The sequence below is a fragment of the Dipteris shenzhenensis genome, chromosome 10 (assembly GCF_047967505.1).
Source record: "Dipteris shenzhenensis isolate YYH24624 ecotype China chromosome 10, Dip_SZ_1.0, whole genome shotgun sequence".
In the NCBI taxonomy this organism is placed as follows: Eukaryota; Viridiplantae; Streptophyta; class Polypodiopsida; order Gleicheniales; family Dipteridaceae; genus Dipteris; species Dipteris shenzhenensis.
This window is the reverse complement of record NC_141605.1, coordinates 20,674,700-20,690,748: the sequence shown is the minus strand read 5'-3', so window position 1 is coordinate 20,690,748 and position 16,049 is coordinate 20,674,700. Positions and strand designations below refer to the sequence as shown.

General features: G+C 45.3%; 1 protein-coding gene across 1 annotated transcript in view; it reads right to left on the bottom strand.

Moving 5' to 3' along the window:
- LOC147897536 (Polynucleotidyl transferase, ribonuclease H-like superfamily protein) overlaps positions 1–16,049 on the bottom strand; it is a 67,357-nt gene that overhangs the window by 25,367 nt on the left and 25,941 nt on the right. Inside the window, exon 3 of the mRNA XM_087380544.1 lies at positions 8,102–8,173. Coding sequence (XP_087236670.1) covers positions 8,102–8,173 — 72 coding nt within the window. The remainder of the gene's footprint in view (positions 1–8,101; positions 8,174–16,049) is intronic.

Below are 16,049 nucleotides of genomic sequence, written 5' to 3'. Positions count from 1 at the left end.
ATGGTATAGCATCCACTACCTGGGAGGGGTTTAAAAGAGAATTCAGAAAACACTTCTTACCTCCTGACGAAGCATCCCGAGCTTGGGATCAATATAGAAACCTTCGTCAGAGAAATTTGTCAGTGGCAGAGTACACTGATAAATTTCGAGAAAGCGTAATGAAGGTTGATGAACCCCTACCTCAATCAATCCAAGTGAAGGATTTCATATTTGGATTGAATGATCGGATTAAAATGGAAGTTCGGGCTAAGTATGCGAACATGTTGGATGATGCAATAGCCATAGCCCTGAACTATGAAGATGCCAAGGGCAGCAGGCCAAGTGGGTTTGCGCAGGTCGGAACCCAGTATGGGTACCAGAATAAATCTGGGTTTAAAAAGAAATGGATTAGTAAAGGAAGTTGTTCTCAGCCGAGTGGTCAAGCCAAGCCGGCGAAACCAGCTGAAACTCCTAGATCAAGTACCACCATTGGAGTGAAGAGGAAAGTAACACCAATGGCAGCCCGGGCTTGGTCTAAGTCTCCCTTAAACCCAGAGCAAAGAGAAAAAGCGAGGAGAGAAGGCTTGTGTTTTGGATGCCTTTAGCCTCATCAGTGGAAGGATTGTCCACGGAATAAGGATCGTCGGATGGCTGAGATGGTAGTCTCAGAATGCGACGTGGAAATGGAGGGAAGTCCCAAAGAGAAAGAGATGCAGATTCAGCTAGCGGGATCTTCTCAGAGGTCAGTACCTTGTTTGTTATGTGTGTCTGTTGCTAAGCTAGTAACGAGTGCACCTAATAACATCCTATCTAAGCTCGCAGCAACGGGGTATACAGCCTTTAATGATACGTAACTATCCTTGAAGAGGCAGTGGAAACGCCCTCGGATCTCATAGTACACAGGACACCTGAAGATGAAATGCTCCTCTGTCTCAACCTCCTGCATGTCACACAGTGTGCATATGTGCCTCTCCCTGAGTAGTCGCTCTGCTCTGCCGCTCTCGATGCGAAGTCTGTGTGAAGAGACCCAGAACTACCCAAGAGAGATCCTCAGCGAGTGGGGTAGGTGAATCTGCATGTATCCTGGTGGGTCAATGAAACCCTCCGTTGTGATATGTAAGAAGTGATCTTTGTAGAAGCTAAGCTTCACTGGGAGTTCACTCGGTCCCAACCAGGTCAAAAATGTGTGTAGCTGTAGTAGATTCTCACGGATAACCTGGTTGACCTCGTGTGATAAGAGGGGAGAAAACGGAGCATCCATGTTGTACTGGAAGGGAGGTAGTCTATCCATGTTGAGCTCCAATCGCTCAAACCATCTCTCTGTACGTGCATACCAGCACCTCTGGTCTCCTCTTGCTGCAAGTGCCATAGAAGAGGATAGAGCCATCCATGGTAGCCTGCTACGCCCCGAGGTATAATCCCCATATTCCTGTAAAACTCTTCTATTCTAACTATAGGCAGATCACAGGAGTAGCACCAATATTGTTCCACCCAGCCAACCTTGCTGAAGCATGAGAGCTCACAGAGAATCCAAAAATCCATATTCACGTAAAAGCCCACTTCTCCTTCTCTCACTAGCTCCAACAAGCCCCATCTCCCTAGATGGATCTAGATGCCACATGTCATCATTATAGGGTCTTACTAATGCATCTTTTCACCCCTCTCTTGGGCTACTTTAATTTCCTTTGCCCCTAGGCACATTTCTTGCATTAGGCCCTTAGCCTTAGATCCACCTAGTCTGGTGCTATCAACCCTCACCTAGGACCTTGACATTAATTCCCTCCTGATCATTTACATGAAGCGCAAACAGATATATTACAAACCGAGATCCTTTAAGGGAAATGTCGACTGATTCTTCCGAGGTCATGCTACCTCAGCTAGAGCGTAACATTCCTTCCCTCTTTAGACATCAGCGTCCTCGATGATAAAATCTGGGAACACTCTCCGCAACTGGTATATGGATTCCCAGGTAGCTTCGGATAGAGGCTGACCATGCCATGCAACCAACACCATGGGTATCTTCCGATTTCGTATTTGCATTGTTCCTCGGTCCACGATTCTTGTTGGTTTACGCCTTGCATTATCCTCTATCTCCTGAAACAAAACCACACCTTCGATTAGTGAGTCACCTGTATGTAAAAATTTCTTTAAGCGCGAAATGTGAAACATTGGGTGCACCTTACACCCCTGTGGTAATTCCAATTTATAGGCTACCTTGCCTATTCTCTTTAGAATTAACCACGGCCCACAGTATCGAGGTGATAACTTAGCACACTCTCCTAGTACTACCATTCTGCATTTTTGCATTGGTATGGACGCTCGTTTAGTAGCTCCACTACCACAGCTTGTTGTATCAGGATTTTCACAATCTCATAGACCCATCGGTCTTACGAAGAGTTTAATAGACTTTCTTTCTTTCTTAGAAGAGTCCACCAAGGTACGCTCCTCTGTCTCTAAGATCGGAGTAGGCACTCACGATGCCTAACTGCCTCATGAATGAACGCACCAGGCATCTCTGATCTGGAAAAGCGAGAAATCGGGATAACTGCCTGGAGCTATCTCTAAATAGGCAATAAAAACATCCTCTGATCTCATAGTAAACAGGGGCATCTGAAGATGAAATGTTCCTCCGACTCAACCTCCTATAGGTCGCACAAAGTCCCATATATGCATCTCCCTCGGTAGGCTACTCTCAATGTGGAGTCTATGTGAAGAGACCCGAAACTGCCCAATGGAGATCCTCAAAGAATGGAGAAAGTGAATCAGTGTGTACCCTAGTGGGTCAATAAACCCCTCATCCGAGATATGCAGGCAATGCTCTCTATAGAGACTGAGCTTCACTGGGAGCTCATTCAGTTCCAACCAGGTCCGGAATGTGTGTAGCTGTAGAGGATCCTCACGTATAACTTGGTTGACCTCATGATATCGGAGTGGGAAAAATGGCGCATCAATGATGTTTGGAAGTGAGGAAGTCTATCCATATGTAACCCCAGTTGCTCAAACCATCTCGCTGTGTGCGCAAACCAACATCTTTGGTCCCCTGCCTTTAATAATGCCATGGAGGAGGACAATGCTAACCACGGTAATCTGCTGCGTCTAGAGGTGTGATCTCCGTATGCCTTGACTCGATATAAGTAGGAAATGTTGCATCGAGCTGCAATGGTGAGGAATTGATCTTGGGGGTTGTGAGCTACTCTAGACGGGTGCGTTCCGGAGCGGGTGTCCAACTAAAATGATTCGGGATGCGATAGGCAAGACAATGTGAATGTGCCTAGCGTGCCATTCATGACCCTCGTGTACCAAGGAATCTGCGTTCGGTGGTGCTTGAGCATGCGGGGGTGTCACATTTTGCAGACAAACGGAACACACTATCGTGTGGATGGGTGTGTCTAGCCGTACTCTTCGGGAAACGAACAAGTATTGCAAGGGAAAGATAAGGACATTGAAAAAAGATGTTAAAAAGTGCTTGAAATATTGTGGGGAGGGAACCGAATGGACGTTGCAAAAAAATGTGGAATGGTCCGCCGCTCGACGCAAGGTGCGAGTCAACATGCATCGCCGCATTGGGACAAGAGTAGGCAACATCAAGAGGCCCTAGAGGTGCTGTGCGGGGAGAGCGACTTGACAATTAATCTTAGAAAGACCAAGGTTATAATTTTCAACACCTAACACACATTGTTGCATCGACATAGTTTCACATTCCAAGGGAATCCGGTCGTCGGTGTCTTGGAGGGCTTATGGGTGAAATCAGGCTGGATTATGAGCAGGCCTGGCTGGGCCAGTGGCAGCCTGCCACATGGCCAGGCAGGGCTGCTCCTTTCTGCTCTGCTGAGGGCTGCTCTAATTGCTAAAGAATGAGCCCCCTAGGGCTCCCTTTTATAGGCTGTTTGCCCCTCCAAAATGAGCAACTATTCAGCCCCTACTAGCCGACTCAAACAGGCCAAATCAGCTCAAGAGTGGCAGCCCACCTAGGCTGGCTTTCCGGACAGCAAGGTGGAAAGGGATCTTTGGACAGAGAGTCTACATAAACTCAGTGGAGCACGCAGGCTCAGAGATCTAGAGGTGCCAGGCACATAGTAGTAGGACATTTTGGTACTATATTATGTCCATTTTGGTTGCATTGTCTATTCTAGCTTGCACATACACATCTATGAACGTGAAGTACACATGTGAATGAAGTTTGATTCCATAGCGAAACACTTCCACGTGTAATTCTTGGGCTCATCTATTAGTCTTCCGCTGCGGTATACCCTTTGGTAACATGGTATCAAAGCCCGAAAGTTCTCGGGCAGTGGAGCTTGAAGGCAAGGACCTTGCTAAAGGACGACATTGATTCATTGCTCAGAGGAATTAGCTTCGGTGTCTGAAGAATTGTACCCACGCGGAAGGCTCAAGTTCAGGCAGGCGTCTAAAGGATTGTACCCAGGTGGGAGGCTCAGGTTCAGGCAAGTGTACGACACTCTAAAAATCTTTCTCTCTTTCAATTCATTATCACGCCCAATAAATATCAGATCCTTAATTGTGGTGAGACGGGCAAGCTTGAGGGGACCAATTTACTTTTTGTAAAAAATGAAGGTTTGGATCAACTTAGTGTTGAGGGAGTCGTGGGGGATTGCGCCAAGGACAGAGCTGTTGCCTCATGCCACCGTGACTACCCTAGCCACATCGACGGCATTGGTGCTAACACCAGCGGACCCTCTTTCAGTGAGGTCATGGTAGATCTAGGATGCGGAAGCCTTGGCCAACATTGTGGGTATGACAGAGGATATGATGCTTCCTCACATACAGATAGCGAACTCTTCTTTACTTGGCCAACACTAGAGCGTTTTATAAAACTCTAAAATCCTACGAAGCCATCTGGCACATTCTAAGCCATTAGATCAATTGGCCTATTATTAGCTACTTACAATATACTTAGCAGCTAGCCAAGCATTCTAGTTCGAGGCATGGACAACATTGAGGAATATAGGCTCAACAACGAGGCGAGAAGCTTCGACCCCGAGACAGAGCTATAAGGCATGAGGATGGATGAAGGGGAATCGGTACATGAACACATCACCAAGCCACCCGGACCTTCACAGCCCTTGGAAATACCACTAGGTCGGTGGGAAAGCATTTCCATGGACTTTATTGTAGGTCTGCCTACAACACAAGGTGGATATGATTCTATCCTTGTGGTGGTTGATCATCTTACCAAGATGGCTCACTTCATTCAAACTAGAGAGTCTTTTACTACCCCGCAAGTGGCAATTTTGTTTGTTAAACATATATTTCGTCTACATGGATTACCCAAATCGATAGTGTCAGACAAGGATGTTAAATTTACTAGTCATTTTTGAACTGCATTGTTTGAAACACTAAGGACTAAATTGGGAATGAGTAGTAGGGATCATCCAAAAACGGATGATCAAACGGAAATAGTCAACCAAACTTTAAAAGATATGCTTAGAGCATATGTTTCATTGAGGCAACCTACGTGGGACAAGTGGTTGCCACTGTTAGAATTTGCCTACAATGAAATAAAACAGTACTCTACATGGATCAGTCCGTTCGAGTTGAACTATGGTTATAGACCAGCAAATCCAACTACAGTTGGAATACCTCATAAAGTGCCTAGTGCCGCGAGCTTTGTGGTTCAGATAAAAAATTTTCCTCAGAGTTCCTTCACACTCCAAGTCTTTGATTGCAAGAGAGTGTGCCATGGTTAAGAATAGGCAAGGTGGCCTATAAATTAGAATTACCACAAGGTTGTAAGGTGCACCCAGTGTTTCATGTTTCTCGTTTAAAAAGGTTTTTGCACACAAGTGACACACTAATCGAGGGTGTTGTTTTGATCCGAGAGATAGAGGATAATGTAAGGCGCAAACCAATAAGAATCCTGGACTGAGAAACAATGCAAGTACGCAATCGAAAGATACCCACGGTGTTAATTGCATGGCATGGTTTACCTCTATCTGAGGTTACTTGGGAATCCGTGTATCAAATGCGGAGAGCATTCTCAAATTTTATCATCGAGGACGCTGATGCCTGAAGAGGGAAGGAATATTATGCTCAAGATGAGATAACACGACCTCGGAGGGAATCACTGGACATTTTCCTTTAGAGGATCAATTGTCGCATTAGCACTTCATGTAAATGGTCAAAGGAATCGGTGTCAAGGTCCTTGATGAGGGTGACAGGGCACTGACTAGATGGTCTATGGCTATCGGTCATGTGTAAATGTGTCTAGGGGCAAATGAATTTAATGTGCACCCAAGAGAGGGGTAAAAGAGGTACCCTAGAATGATGATATGTGGCAGACTAGATCCATCTAGGGAAATAGGGCTTTGTGGATTAGCATGCGAGTTCTAAAAAAACGTGACCAAAGGTCTATGGGACAATAAAAAACCATCCAATACAATAGCTTAGGGAGGGTACATGGCAGCTCCCAAGGAGTGCATAAAGCAACTCCAATTATTTAGAGTACCTAAATTCTATCCTAACCTATAGATAATGAGAGAGAGAGAGAGAGAGGTATGAAACGGTCAACTCACATCTCAATCTCTCTTGTGGGGATCACGGGTGATGGCACGCTCTTTCACCTCCCAGCCAAATCTCTGTGTCAGCATACTTTCGAGAATAATTCACACCTGAGTGGACGACAGCACACTATCGCCGCTTTCATGCCTCCACTGCCTCGTCCACCTTGATGTCCCGATGATGATGATGATGATTATGATGAGTTTGATATGTAGTCGACCACTAGCATGACTATGTTGTACTGAGTACTTAGTACTACCATTTTGGATTTTTTGCATTCTGCATTGGTGTGGATGCTCGTTTAGTAGCTCCACCCTCACAGCTCATTTGTACCAGGGTTTTCAGTCTCATAGACCCATCGGTCTTCCGAAGACTTTAATAAACTTTCTTTCTTCTTTCTTTCTTTCTTTCTCTCTCTTTTGAGCGATCCCTCTACCTCTCCTGAATGTTCCTGCCTAGCTCCTCCCGCCTCAGCCTAGCCCCTCCTACCTCAACCTAGTCCCCATTGCCAGTAGCTGCAGCAACAGTGCTGCCACCAGTAGCAAGCAGCAACGCCACCACCAACAGCAGCAACAGTGCACCGTCAGCCCCCTCACACCAGGCCGGTCGGTCACGCTTCAGCTCTTCTTCAGTTCACAGCAGTGGTTAGTCTTTTGAGTGATTAATTTTATAAACTCTCTGTTGCAATCGCACAATGGGGCAGGAGTACAAGAGAGTGCCTGGAGCAGGATCCAGGAATCATTGCAACCACTGTGCAAGGAAAAACACCTCTGGCAAAGTCTCTTTTCACCTTTTCATCAGTAAAACCCTAAGATGAAATTTCAACTGCCCTTTATGATAGCCTGTATGCTTCTAATGGCCATTATTGATTTAATTGATTTCTAAAGCATGTTTATTGAATATAGACAAACTCACATCAGGTGTTCTCTTCAGTCATTTAACTTGTCCTCTAAGGTCCTCTTTTCATTATTAATACAAAATTGACAGTATACTGCATGACACAAAATGCCGGTTACACCTTCAAACTCTACCCTCTTCTGACATGAGAGTCTATACCAATTAAATAAATAAATAAAGAAGGGGTTTGTTTTACGGTTCAGGCCTCTTCTCATGATACATATCACTCCACCTAGAATTAGGGACGGTAAAATGTTGAGATTTTGCACCTACGTCTCGACACTGAAACAGGGGTTTTTGAGTATCAGGAATGTAATTAATTTATTCTGCTTAAAGATATTCTATAGAGGAAGTAAGAAGCAACCAGTTATGATTGTGTCATTACAAAGATATAAGCAGACATACAGGCCGATTCACTATATCTATTTCGTGTTAAAGTTTTTTAATTAAGGACAGGATGGAGTGCCTTGATCTACCCAAAGTGTGCACACCTGTATACATGCATACAGGTATGTCCACATACATACACAAACAAAAAAACCAGTATTACTCTCCTCCTCCCACTCTTGCTTCATGAGAGCAAAAAGTGTATTGATGTACTCAAATAAGGTTTAATGTTGTAGCATTCAGGATTTCAAAACCATCAACTCTTCTGAATAACCCTGGCATGTTGATTCATATTCATGCTGTCAAGAAAATGTCGCACCTGCCTGTTTCGAAGACCGGCTAGATTAAGCGGATAGCCGAAAACAAATCCTGTGACGTTGTATTTCCGGATCTGCATAGCAACAACAAATACTTTTTGGCCATTGCAAAATCATCCAATGCATATTTTATAGTCTTCAGACTTACACAAAGCTTTAGAAGACAATTTGCCAGATGTCAATAGTATAGCGCTTTGTCTCACATATTATTATAATGATTAAAACTTTGACTTTCCACAAAACACTGAATCCTACAAACCTGCTGCCAAAGTGTTGGAATTATATCAGATACCACCCCACCTGTGAACACCCAAATGAGGACATAGGGGAGGTGTACCTGGCACCTGCAACATACATGGGATCAGAGAAAGGCCACGTAGGCTGAGGATAAAGAGCCCACAGGGGCTGAACTGAGAGAGATGGAAAGGATGCCATGAGGGCAGACTGTAGGGCATTCATTGGATCTGCCATGTGGGCAGCAAGAGCAGAACTGGGCGGCAGCAGACTGCGGACAGCAGTCTGGGCAGAGCTGGTTCGCTTGAGCAGGACCTGTCGGCAGTCTGTAGCAGGCAGGGTATTTGTAGGCAACTGGGACAGTGCCAGTCGGGTACAGCACATTCTGCAGGTTCAGGTTGGCACTAAAGCAGTTGGTGGGCCAGTAGGCATCTGCCATGTGGCAGGGTTGACGCACCACTCAGCTGTAGGACTGGCTGCTCATGTATTTGACAGACTGGTCGGCCAGTCTGTGAGATCTGGTTGGCCAGAGCCAGCAACATTGGGGGGGTCCAGGTTCAACAAGAGAGTTCTTCCACGCTGAATCTCTAGACCTCCTTGCTGGCCTGTTCTGCAGCCAAAGGTGAGGCAGTAATGGATGAGGGGAGTTGAAGATATCAGCTAACGTGGTAAAGGAAAAAGCATAGCTTTTCTCGGTGATCACTCCAAGTGTCATTGAGATCACGTATGCAGATCTAGGTGAAAGCGTCTTAATTTTAGCAACAAAAAATGTTTATAAAGCAAGTGCTAAATATTACGACAGTGCCAAGATTACCATGTAATGCGTAATGTTGTCCAAAGAGCCAGAGGTACCACGAACCTTTGTAAAGATCGAGGACAATGCAATGAAGGGTACTTATAGTGCCTAAAGCCACCGCATCAAGATTCTTCCATGTAGTCGATGTCAAACTTCAAAGTCATTTCTTGATGGATTTTCAAATCCTTGGAAATCATTGCTAGGATGTGCACACATCGAAAAACTCGCATGTTGTGATATTTGGCTTATTTTCAAAGTAAGCAATAAGATGAGGAAACCATATGGTATGTATTCTCTATGTGCATAAAAGTAAACTTTGGCAATTCATTTTGGGCACATTATTTGCCATGTCTTTCACAGGTTGTGAGAAAGAAAGAAAGAAAGATGTATTAACATCCGCGGAAGGCCTCGCGGGCCTATGGGACAAGGTACAAAGTACACCAAAAAGGATGATCTCATACAAGCCCCAGTGGGCTGGAGTAAAGGGCGCGCTAAGGCCCTTGTTGAGTGCTAAGACTGCTAAACTGATAAACTAATAACTTTGCAGAGCTCAATAGCTCGAGCAAAATAAAATCAGATATAACCCAGAGACTAGCAACTATCTAAGAGCTGTAGCATGCTGAGAGCTGAGACTCAGGCTCAGAAGCCAAAGCCCGGTACCGTGTTGGCTCGCCTGTGAGCGGCGAAAATGTCTCTGATCTGCGTCTGTCAAGTGTATCATGCTGTGGTGGCGGAGGGGGACGTGGTCTCCTTGATCTTTGAACCCGTTGGGCTATGTTCAGAGTGACCCCTCGCTTCGGGTGGTCTCCCTTGAGGAAAGTTGTGATAGGACGGACCTACATAGAGTGTGCTCTGGTCACTCTCCGTGCTGCAAGTGGTCTCTGCGTCTCTCTCTCAGTAATCTTGGCCGCCCACATGTCAACTATCTCCTCCACCTCCATCCCGCTGTGTCCTGGAGCTGACTTAAATGTATAGAAGTCTGTGACGTGTCGTGCTCTATCAGCCTCTCTGTCTTGTGGTCTGATCGCCTCCTGCGGCTCTCTAATCTGTCGTAGTAGGGTCTCCCAGTGTCGACGAATCTCAAGTAGATATAGGCCAATGCAGACCTGGTCCTGGAAGTGGATCAATCGTGAGAGTGGACCAAAGCCGCTCCCCTCCTGGTAGAGGCAATGGTATCATCCCCTGATCTCACAATAGGTTGGGCAGGCACATAGGAAATGCTCCTCTGTCTCAGTTGCTCCTAGTGTGCAAAGCATACATATCGGCTCCCCCCTGGGTATGCCTGATGCTCTCCCCATCTCGATCCTCAACAACTGATGAAATGAAACACGCCTCTACCCAATGGCAATCCTCAGTGCATGCGAGACTCCTCTGTACTAGTCTGATGATGAATCCCTCCTCCGCTACTCTCAGGAAGTGGAGGAGATCTAACCATATGATACGGTTGATCTCATCTAGCGGAATCAACACAGGGGATGCATCCATGCTGTACTAAAAAGGAGGGAGCCTATCCATCTGGATATCGTGCCTGGTAAACCATGTTCTACATGTAGAGAGAGAATGTCTTACAATTCCTACATGCAGAGAGAGAACTCTCCAACTTGTATAAATACCCCATAATGGAATGAAGCCCACACTCTTTGGGGCATTGTGTTGAGTTCTACTTTGGTAATGTGCATACCATGTGTCTGCTCCACTCTCCGCTAGTTGTCAGGATGACTCCAAGGGCCAATCTCGGTAATCTCCATTGAGGCTAGTCCCAAACTCTATGGATGAAAGTCACTGTCTAAAAGATGGCATCAATCTGTAGGGGAGTCATGGCGAACTTTGCATGTACTATCTCACGTTAAACTAAGGGCTTACTCCGAATCATCCTGGATCCCATAGTCACCTATAGCCACTGAAATTTCCTCCACTCAGTCTTTGGTAAGTCACACCCCGAGAAGGGTGCTGCATACATGGCCATCGGTCGCACTAGTGTATAGAAGAGCCAGCTCTTCGTTGGTGGGTCCTGAAAGTGCCTAGAAGCACTATCTCTCTAGTCGGGCCAAAGCAATCGTGAAAAGCGGTCCTATGAAGACTCCTCCCAGATAGGTGTAGAACTGCACTATCTCTACTGGCTTTTCACGATAAGTGAAGCTGAGTCGACAAGTCACTGCATGTGAGGTGTTGAAGATGTAGGATCGCTTGAGAGAGAGAGAGTGCAGGTAGCAAAGTGTCGCACATGTCTTAGCCGTCACGTCAAACTTGGATCATAGAAAAAAGAGAAGTACAAGGTACAAGTACCTAGACCTAGGACTAAATGTCCTAGGTGTCACATAGGACTAAGTGTCCTATGTGGCCTAAAAGGCACTAACTCTACAAGTACCAATATTTATGCCTACAAGGCACATACCATGGCCTATAGGGCATCACTAGAACCACCAGAAGATGGCCTACAAACGCCCCTCCATGGGATGGGCTGAAGTATTCTAGAAACGTCTCAGAATACCTGGTATTTTCTGGTCATGGTGGCACATGTTCATCCAAAAGGATATAGCCACCTATGAATGTACAAGGGAAGTCAGATCATGTAACAAATCCGATGATACAATTCTTGACTAATTTTAAAATGTAATTTTCACTCATCCCAATTGTTTAACATTAAAGAAGGCCGTTCTGTTGATATAAACATATAAAGTTCTTCTTGTAGTGCAGCATCTCTCTTGATACATAGCTCGTCCTTCAATATCAAGAATCATGGCATGAGTCTTTGTTTTAGCTATGACTACTCTACCGTCCTTAATGTCATTTTGAATTTGACCAATGTGATCATAACTCAATCCATGCAAGCATCTAAACATTGAGACTATGAGTTGCCTGCGGCATTTTCCATCTTGTGAATATTTGCCTGCAATGTAATTCTTAAGGATGGAGATCCAACCATCATAAATGGCATCGCTTGTGTACATCCTTCGTGGCAAAGCTATTGCCCAATGTTACCTTGCCAATGTTAATGAAAGCCTGCAAAATATATGAATCCATTAGAATGCAATAATTAAGAAAGCTGACTTGTAAAATATGAGGGTGACAAGCTTGCATCCTCATTCATTCTCACCCATATTCAGCCATCTCTGAAAGCATAGGAAAACTTCAGATTTGGCTTTTAAAGGATATATCCAGCAATATCTTGTGAAATCATCAATGAGAGTCATGAAATACTTGTATCCCCCAATGGCATTTGTCCTCATTGGGCCACAGACATCACTGTGCACTAGCTGCAATTCCCTTTGTGAGAGTTTTGGACAATTCTTTTGAAAAGGAAATCGATGCATCTTACCCAAAAGACAACCCTCACACACATGTTTGGAAACTGTGTGAGTTTGAGGTACATCATTTGCCATCTGTTGTGAATGTAGCTTTGCAAGAGCTCTATAATTGAGATAGCCCATTCTCTCATGCCAAAGATGAGTTTCAGCAAGCTGTGAATCTGAAATAGCCAATGCTTCAATAGAAAGTGCAGCTGAGTGATGATCAAGGTGATAAAGCTCCTTTTGCAAAGTGCCAGTGAGAACTATGGCATTGTCATCACAAAGATCATAAACTAGGCGTCTGCAGCCATCAAAAATAACTCTGAAACTTGAAGTGGCAATTGCTGAAATTGAAATCAAGTTGACTTCAATTCCAGGCACAAAAAGGACATTTGTCAGAGTAACAGGATGGCTTGAAATGGATGTGAGCTGCACATCTCCAATTCCTTTTACAGCATATGAAGCATTATTAGCACATGTGACAGTCCCCCCTCCAAGTGCATCAGCTAAAGAATGAAACAACTGTTTGCAAGATGTGACATGTTTGGAAGCACCACTATCAAAGTACCAGGACTGAGCATCATTAGCAGTAAAGAATGCATCAGCTTTGGATGGATCAAATGAGCAATGGACAGCCCATGCCCAATCATCCTGAAGAGCGTGTGCATGTGAAGCATCTTCTGGCTCATGGGATTCAATAGAATGCGAGGCATTACCTGTCAATCCTGCTTTCTTTTTCTCCGAAGCAATGCGCTTCCTGCAATCTGATATGTCATGTCCAGGCTTGCGACAATAGTTGCATCCTGTCTTCTTTGACTTATCTGCTGTATTTTTAGATGCATGGGAGGAATTGCAGCTGCTATGTGCAGATTTTGGCTTGCCCATAGGCTTGGAAGCCTTGCCTCTTCTTGTCTGCTATGAAGCAAATGCATGATCAGGAATAATGGCTTGTCTATTAGCTCTACTTTGCTCTTCCTGCAAAAGCAAAGTCATTAGCTGATCAAAAGAATAGTGGTCTGGATTACCCATGGCCACTAATCGAAAGGTTGTAACAAACCCTTGATATGTATCTGGGAGTCCATTCAATGTGGTACTGACAAGCTGTGAATTTGGCACCACCTCATCAATGTTGCCAAGTTGTTCCATGAGGTTCTTGACCTTTGTCAAGTATGCATCCATAGAGTCACCTTCATTCATGCTGACATCCTGTAATTGCCTTCTCAAATGTGCAACACGTGCCTCATTGCGAATCTGATAGAGAGAAGCCAATTTATCCCAAGCATCCTTTGCTGTCCTGCAAGACCGGATGTGTGGAATAACGATTCTCTTGCATGATAAAGCAATACATGAATGTGCATTTGCATCTCTTGCATCCCATCTAGACTGTTCCTGAGTTGGAAGAGCAGCAGTAGGAGTGCTAGAAGATGAGGCATCAGGAGGAGTACCCCCTGCAGAGGGACCAGTAGTAGAGGCAACCACTGTAGCATTGGCTGGCCTCAAATCAGCCCCAAAAACAATATTCCACAAATGCTTTGCAACAAGAATATGTTTCATGAGATAAGACCACATCGGATAGTTGGTGCCATCCAACTTATCATCTTCACGAAGAACTCCAAATAAAACTTGATTGTTCCCAGCCATAGCAAATGTGATACCCCAATAGCAGTAGCGGCAGCGCGGGGGGCTAAGACAGCCGACGGGGGCCAGGAGGGCATGCCAGGTAGCCCCCCGAGAGAGAGGCGGGGGTGGAGGCAGCCCCACGTTGTGAAGGGAGCCACCCAGCAAAGGAGGGAACTAGAGGTCCCCTAGAGCAGGGAAAACCCTGGCGGTGCAAGAAGGGCCTGAGGTAGGGGTCGCAACAGAAGGCTAGGTGTGGAGTAGGAGCGTGGCGAGGATGGCTGGGAGCAGTGTGGAGCAGCATGGCTGGATGGCGGGGAGTAGTGTGGGGCAACGTTGCTGGAGGGTGAAAGCAGTCTTGTTGCAGAGGCCATCAATGCCTACTACATGACTTCTGTCAAGGACAATGATGACTGGTTGAAGAAGCATGAGTTGCTGATATGGACAGGTGTCTCAAAGGCTTTTTCATGGCCCAGCTACAATACAATGGAAGAAAAAATAGGTGAACCTATAAAAGCCTTCATGGTGGAGACGAAACATCAATGGATCAAGAAGTATGATGTTCCCAGTGAGTTACTCAGTTGTGTTCCTTGGATGCGTATGGTGGCATCCAAGGAACACAACTGAAATTGACCTTGGAGGCATGGTGTTTGCAAGAATCAAGGATGTCCTTGCCTTATGAGGGGGACAACAGGATGAACATGATGCTGGTGCCAAGATTGCTCCAGAACGTTGGCGGGAGAGCAGCATCAAAGCCAGTCCACTAGAGCCCCATGGGAGCACGCAGACTGACAGAGCAGAGGTGCCAGATGGAGGTGGAAGGAACCCTATTGGAGCGTTAACAGTCCACATATAGGCAGCACATAGTAGGTTGACAACTACATTTTGTATCAGGGCTTGACCCATTTTAAAGCATTCTTCCATTCATCCTTTACCTACTCTACATGCTGTGTACTCTCTAGTTCATGTATGTGATTTACTCCAGTAATACTTGTGTGCACAAGCATCGGAGTATGATCTGTTATGCATTGTGTGAACCCCCGGACAAATCTCCACTGCAAGGAGTTGGCTACACCAAGAGTCTCTCTATTTTCTGACAGGAACATGCACTGCCAACAAAAATCTTTGAAGATCCTTTACGCAACGAGTAGCGTTGCCATTGACAGCACCTATTAAAACTTTTGAGCATATATGGTTTAAGTCGGCAAAACTGAATTCTCAAATCCCATGATTGGGGAAGCAACAAGTAACCCACATACAGGGTGGACTGATGCAACTGACACAGCTGCAGGAGATAACACCAAAGACTAGCAACCCAATTGCATGAATCTCCATCTAGAGCTCACCAGCCAATCATAGAGGTCCTCCAGCTCACCCCCAAGCACATAGAGGTATGGGTAAGGTCCATGGCCTGACCCCAGCCTAGTAGACATCCGTATCCCATACCACGGACATCCTCTACACCAAGAAAGCATCAAACTAGCTTGCCCACCTGCCATGCCTTAGCCCTAGGGCCTTCCACTCTAGGCTAATCGAATCACCCTCGAGGTCTCCCCCCACCCTAGGGCTATCTATTAGCAATCCATGGTTAGCCAGGGATGTAACAAGTTGCTTATCATCATCTGTATCAGCACATCTTATCCATCCCTAGCTACGATTGTCCATAAACCCTTATCTATGGGCTGGAACCAAAGCTTCGTTTGCAACATGTGAAACCCAACAACTGAGAACTCGGGATCGGGACACAACAAGAACTCGATAAGGATGAACCCACCCCCAACAATGAATTACATTACATATAATAAGACCAAAGCATCTCACAAGGCAAAGGAAATACAAAAATTTAAAGTACTAACAGAAGTATAGCAAAGAGGACAGGAGAGGACTATGTAGGAAGCGACACACTATACAGAACTCTATTCCAAAGGCACAACAATTACAGTTATTGCTCTGTGCAGAGTCTCAACAATCTCCACTAGTCTCTTGAATACCTTCTAGACTCACAAATTCCCA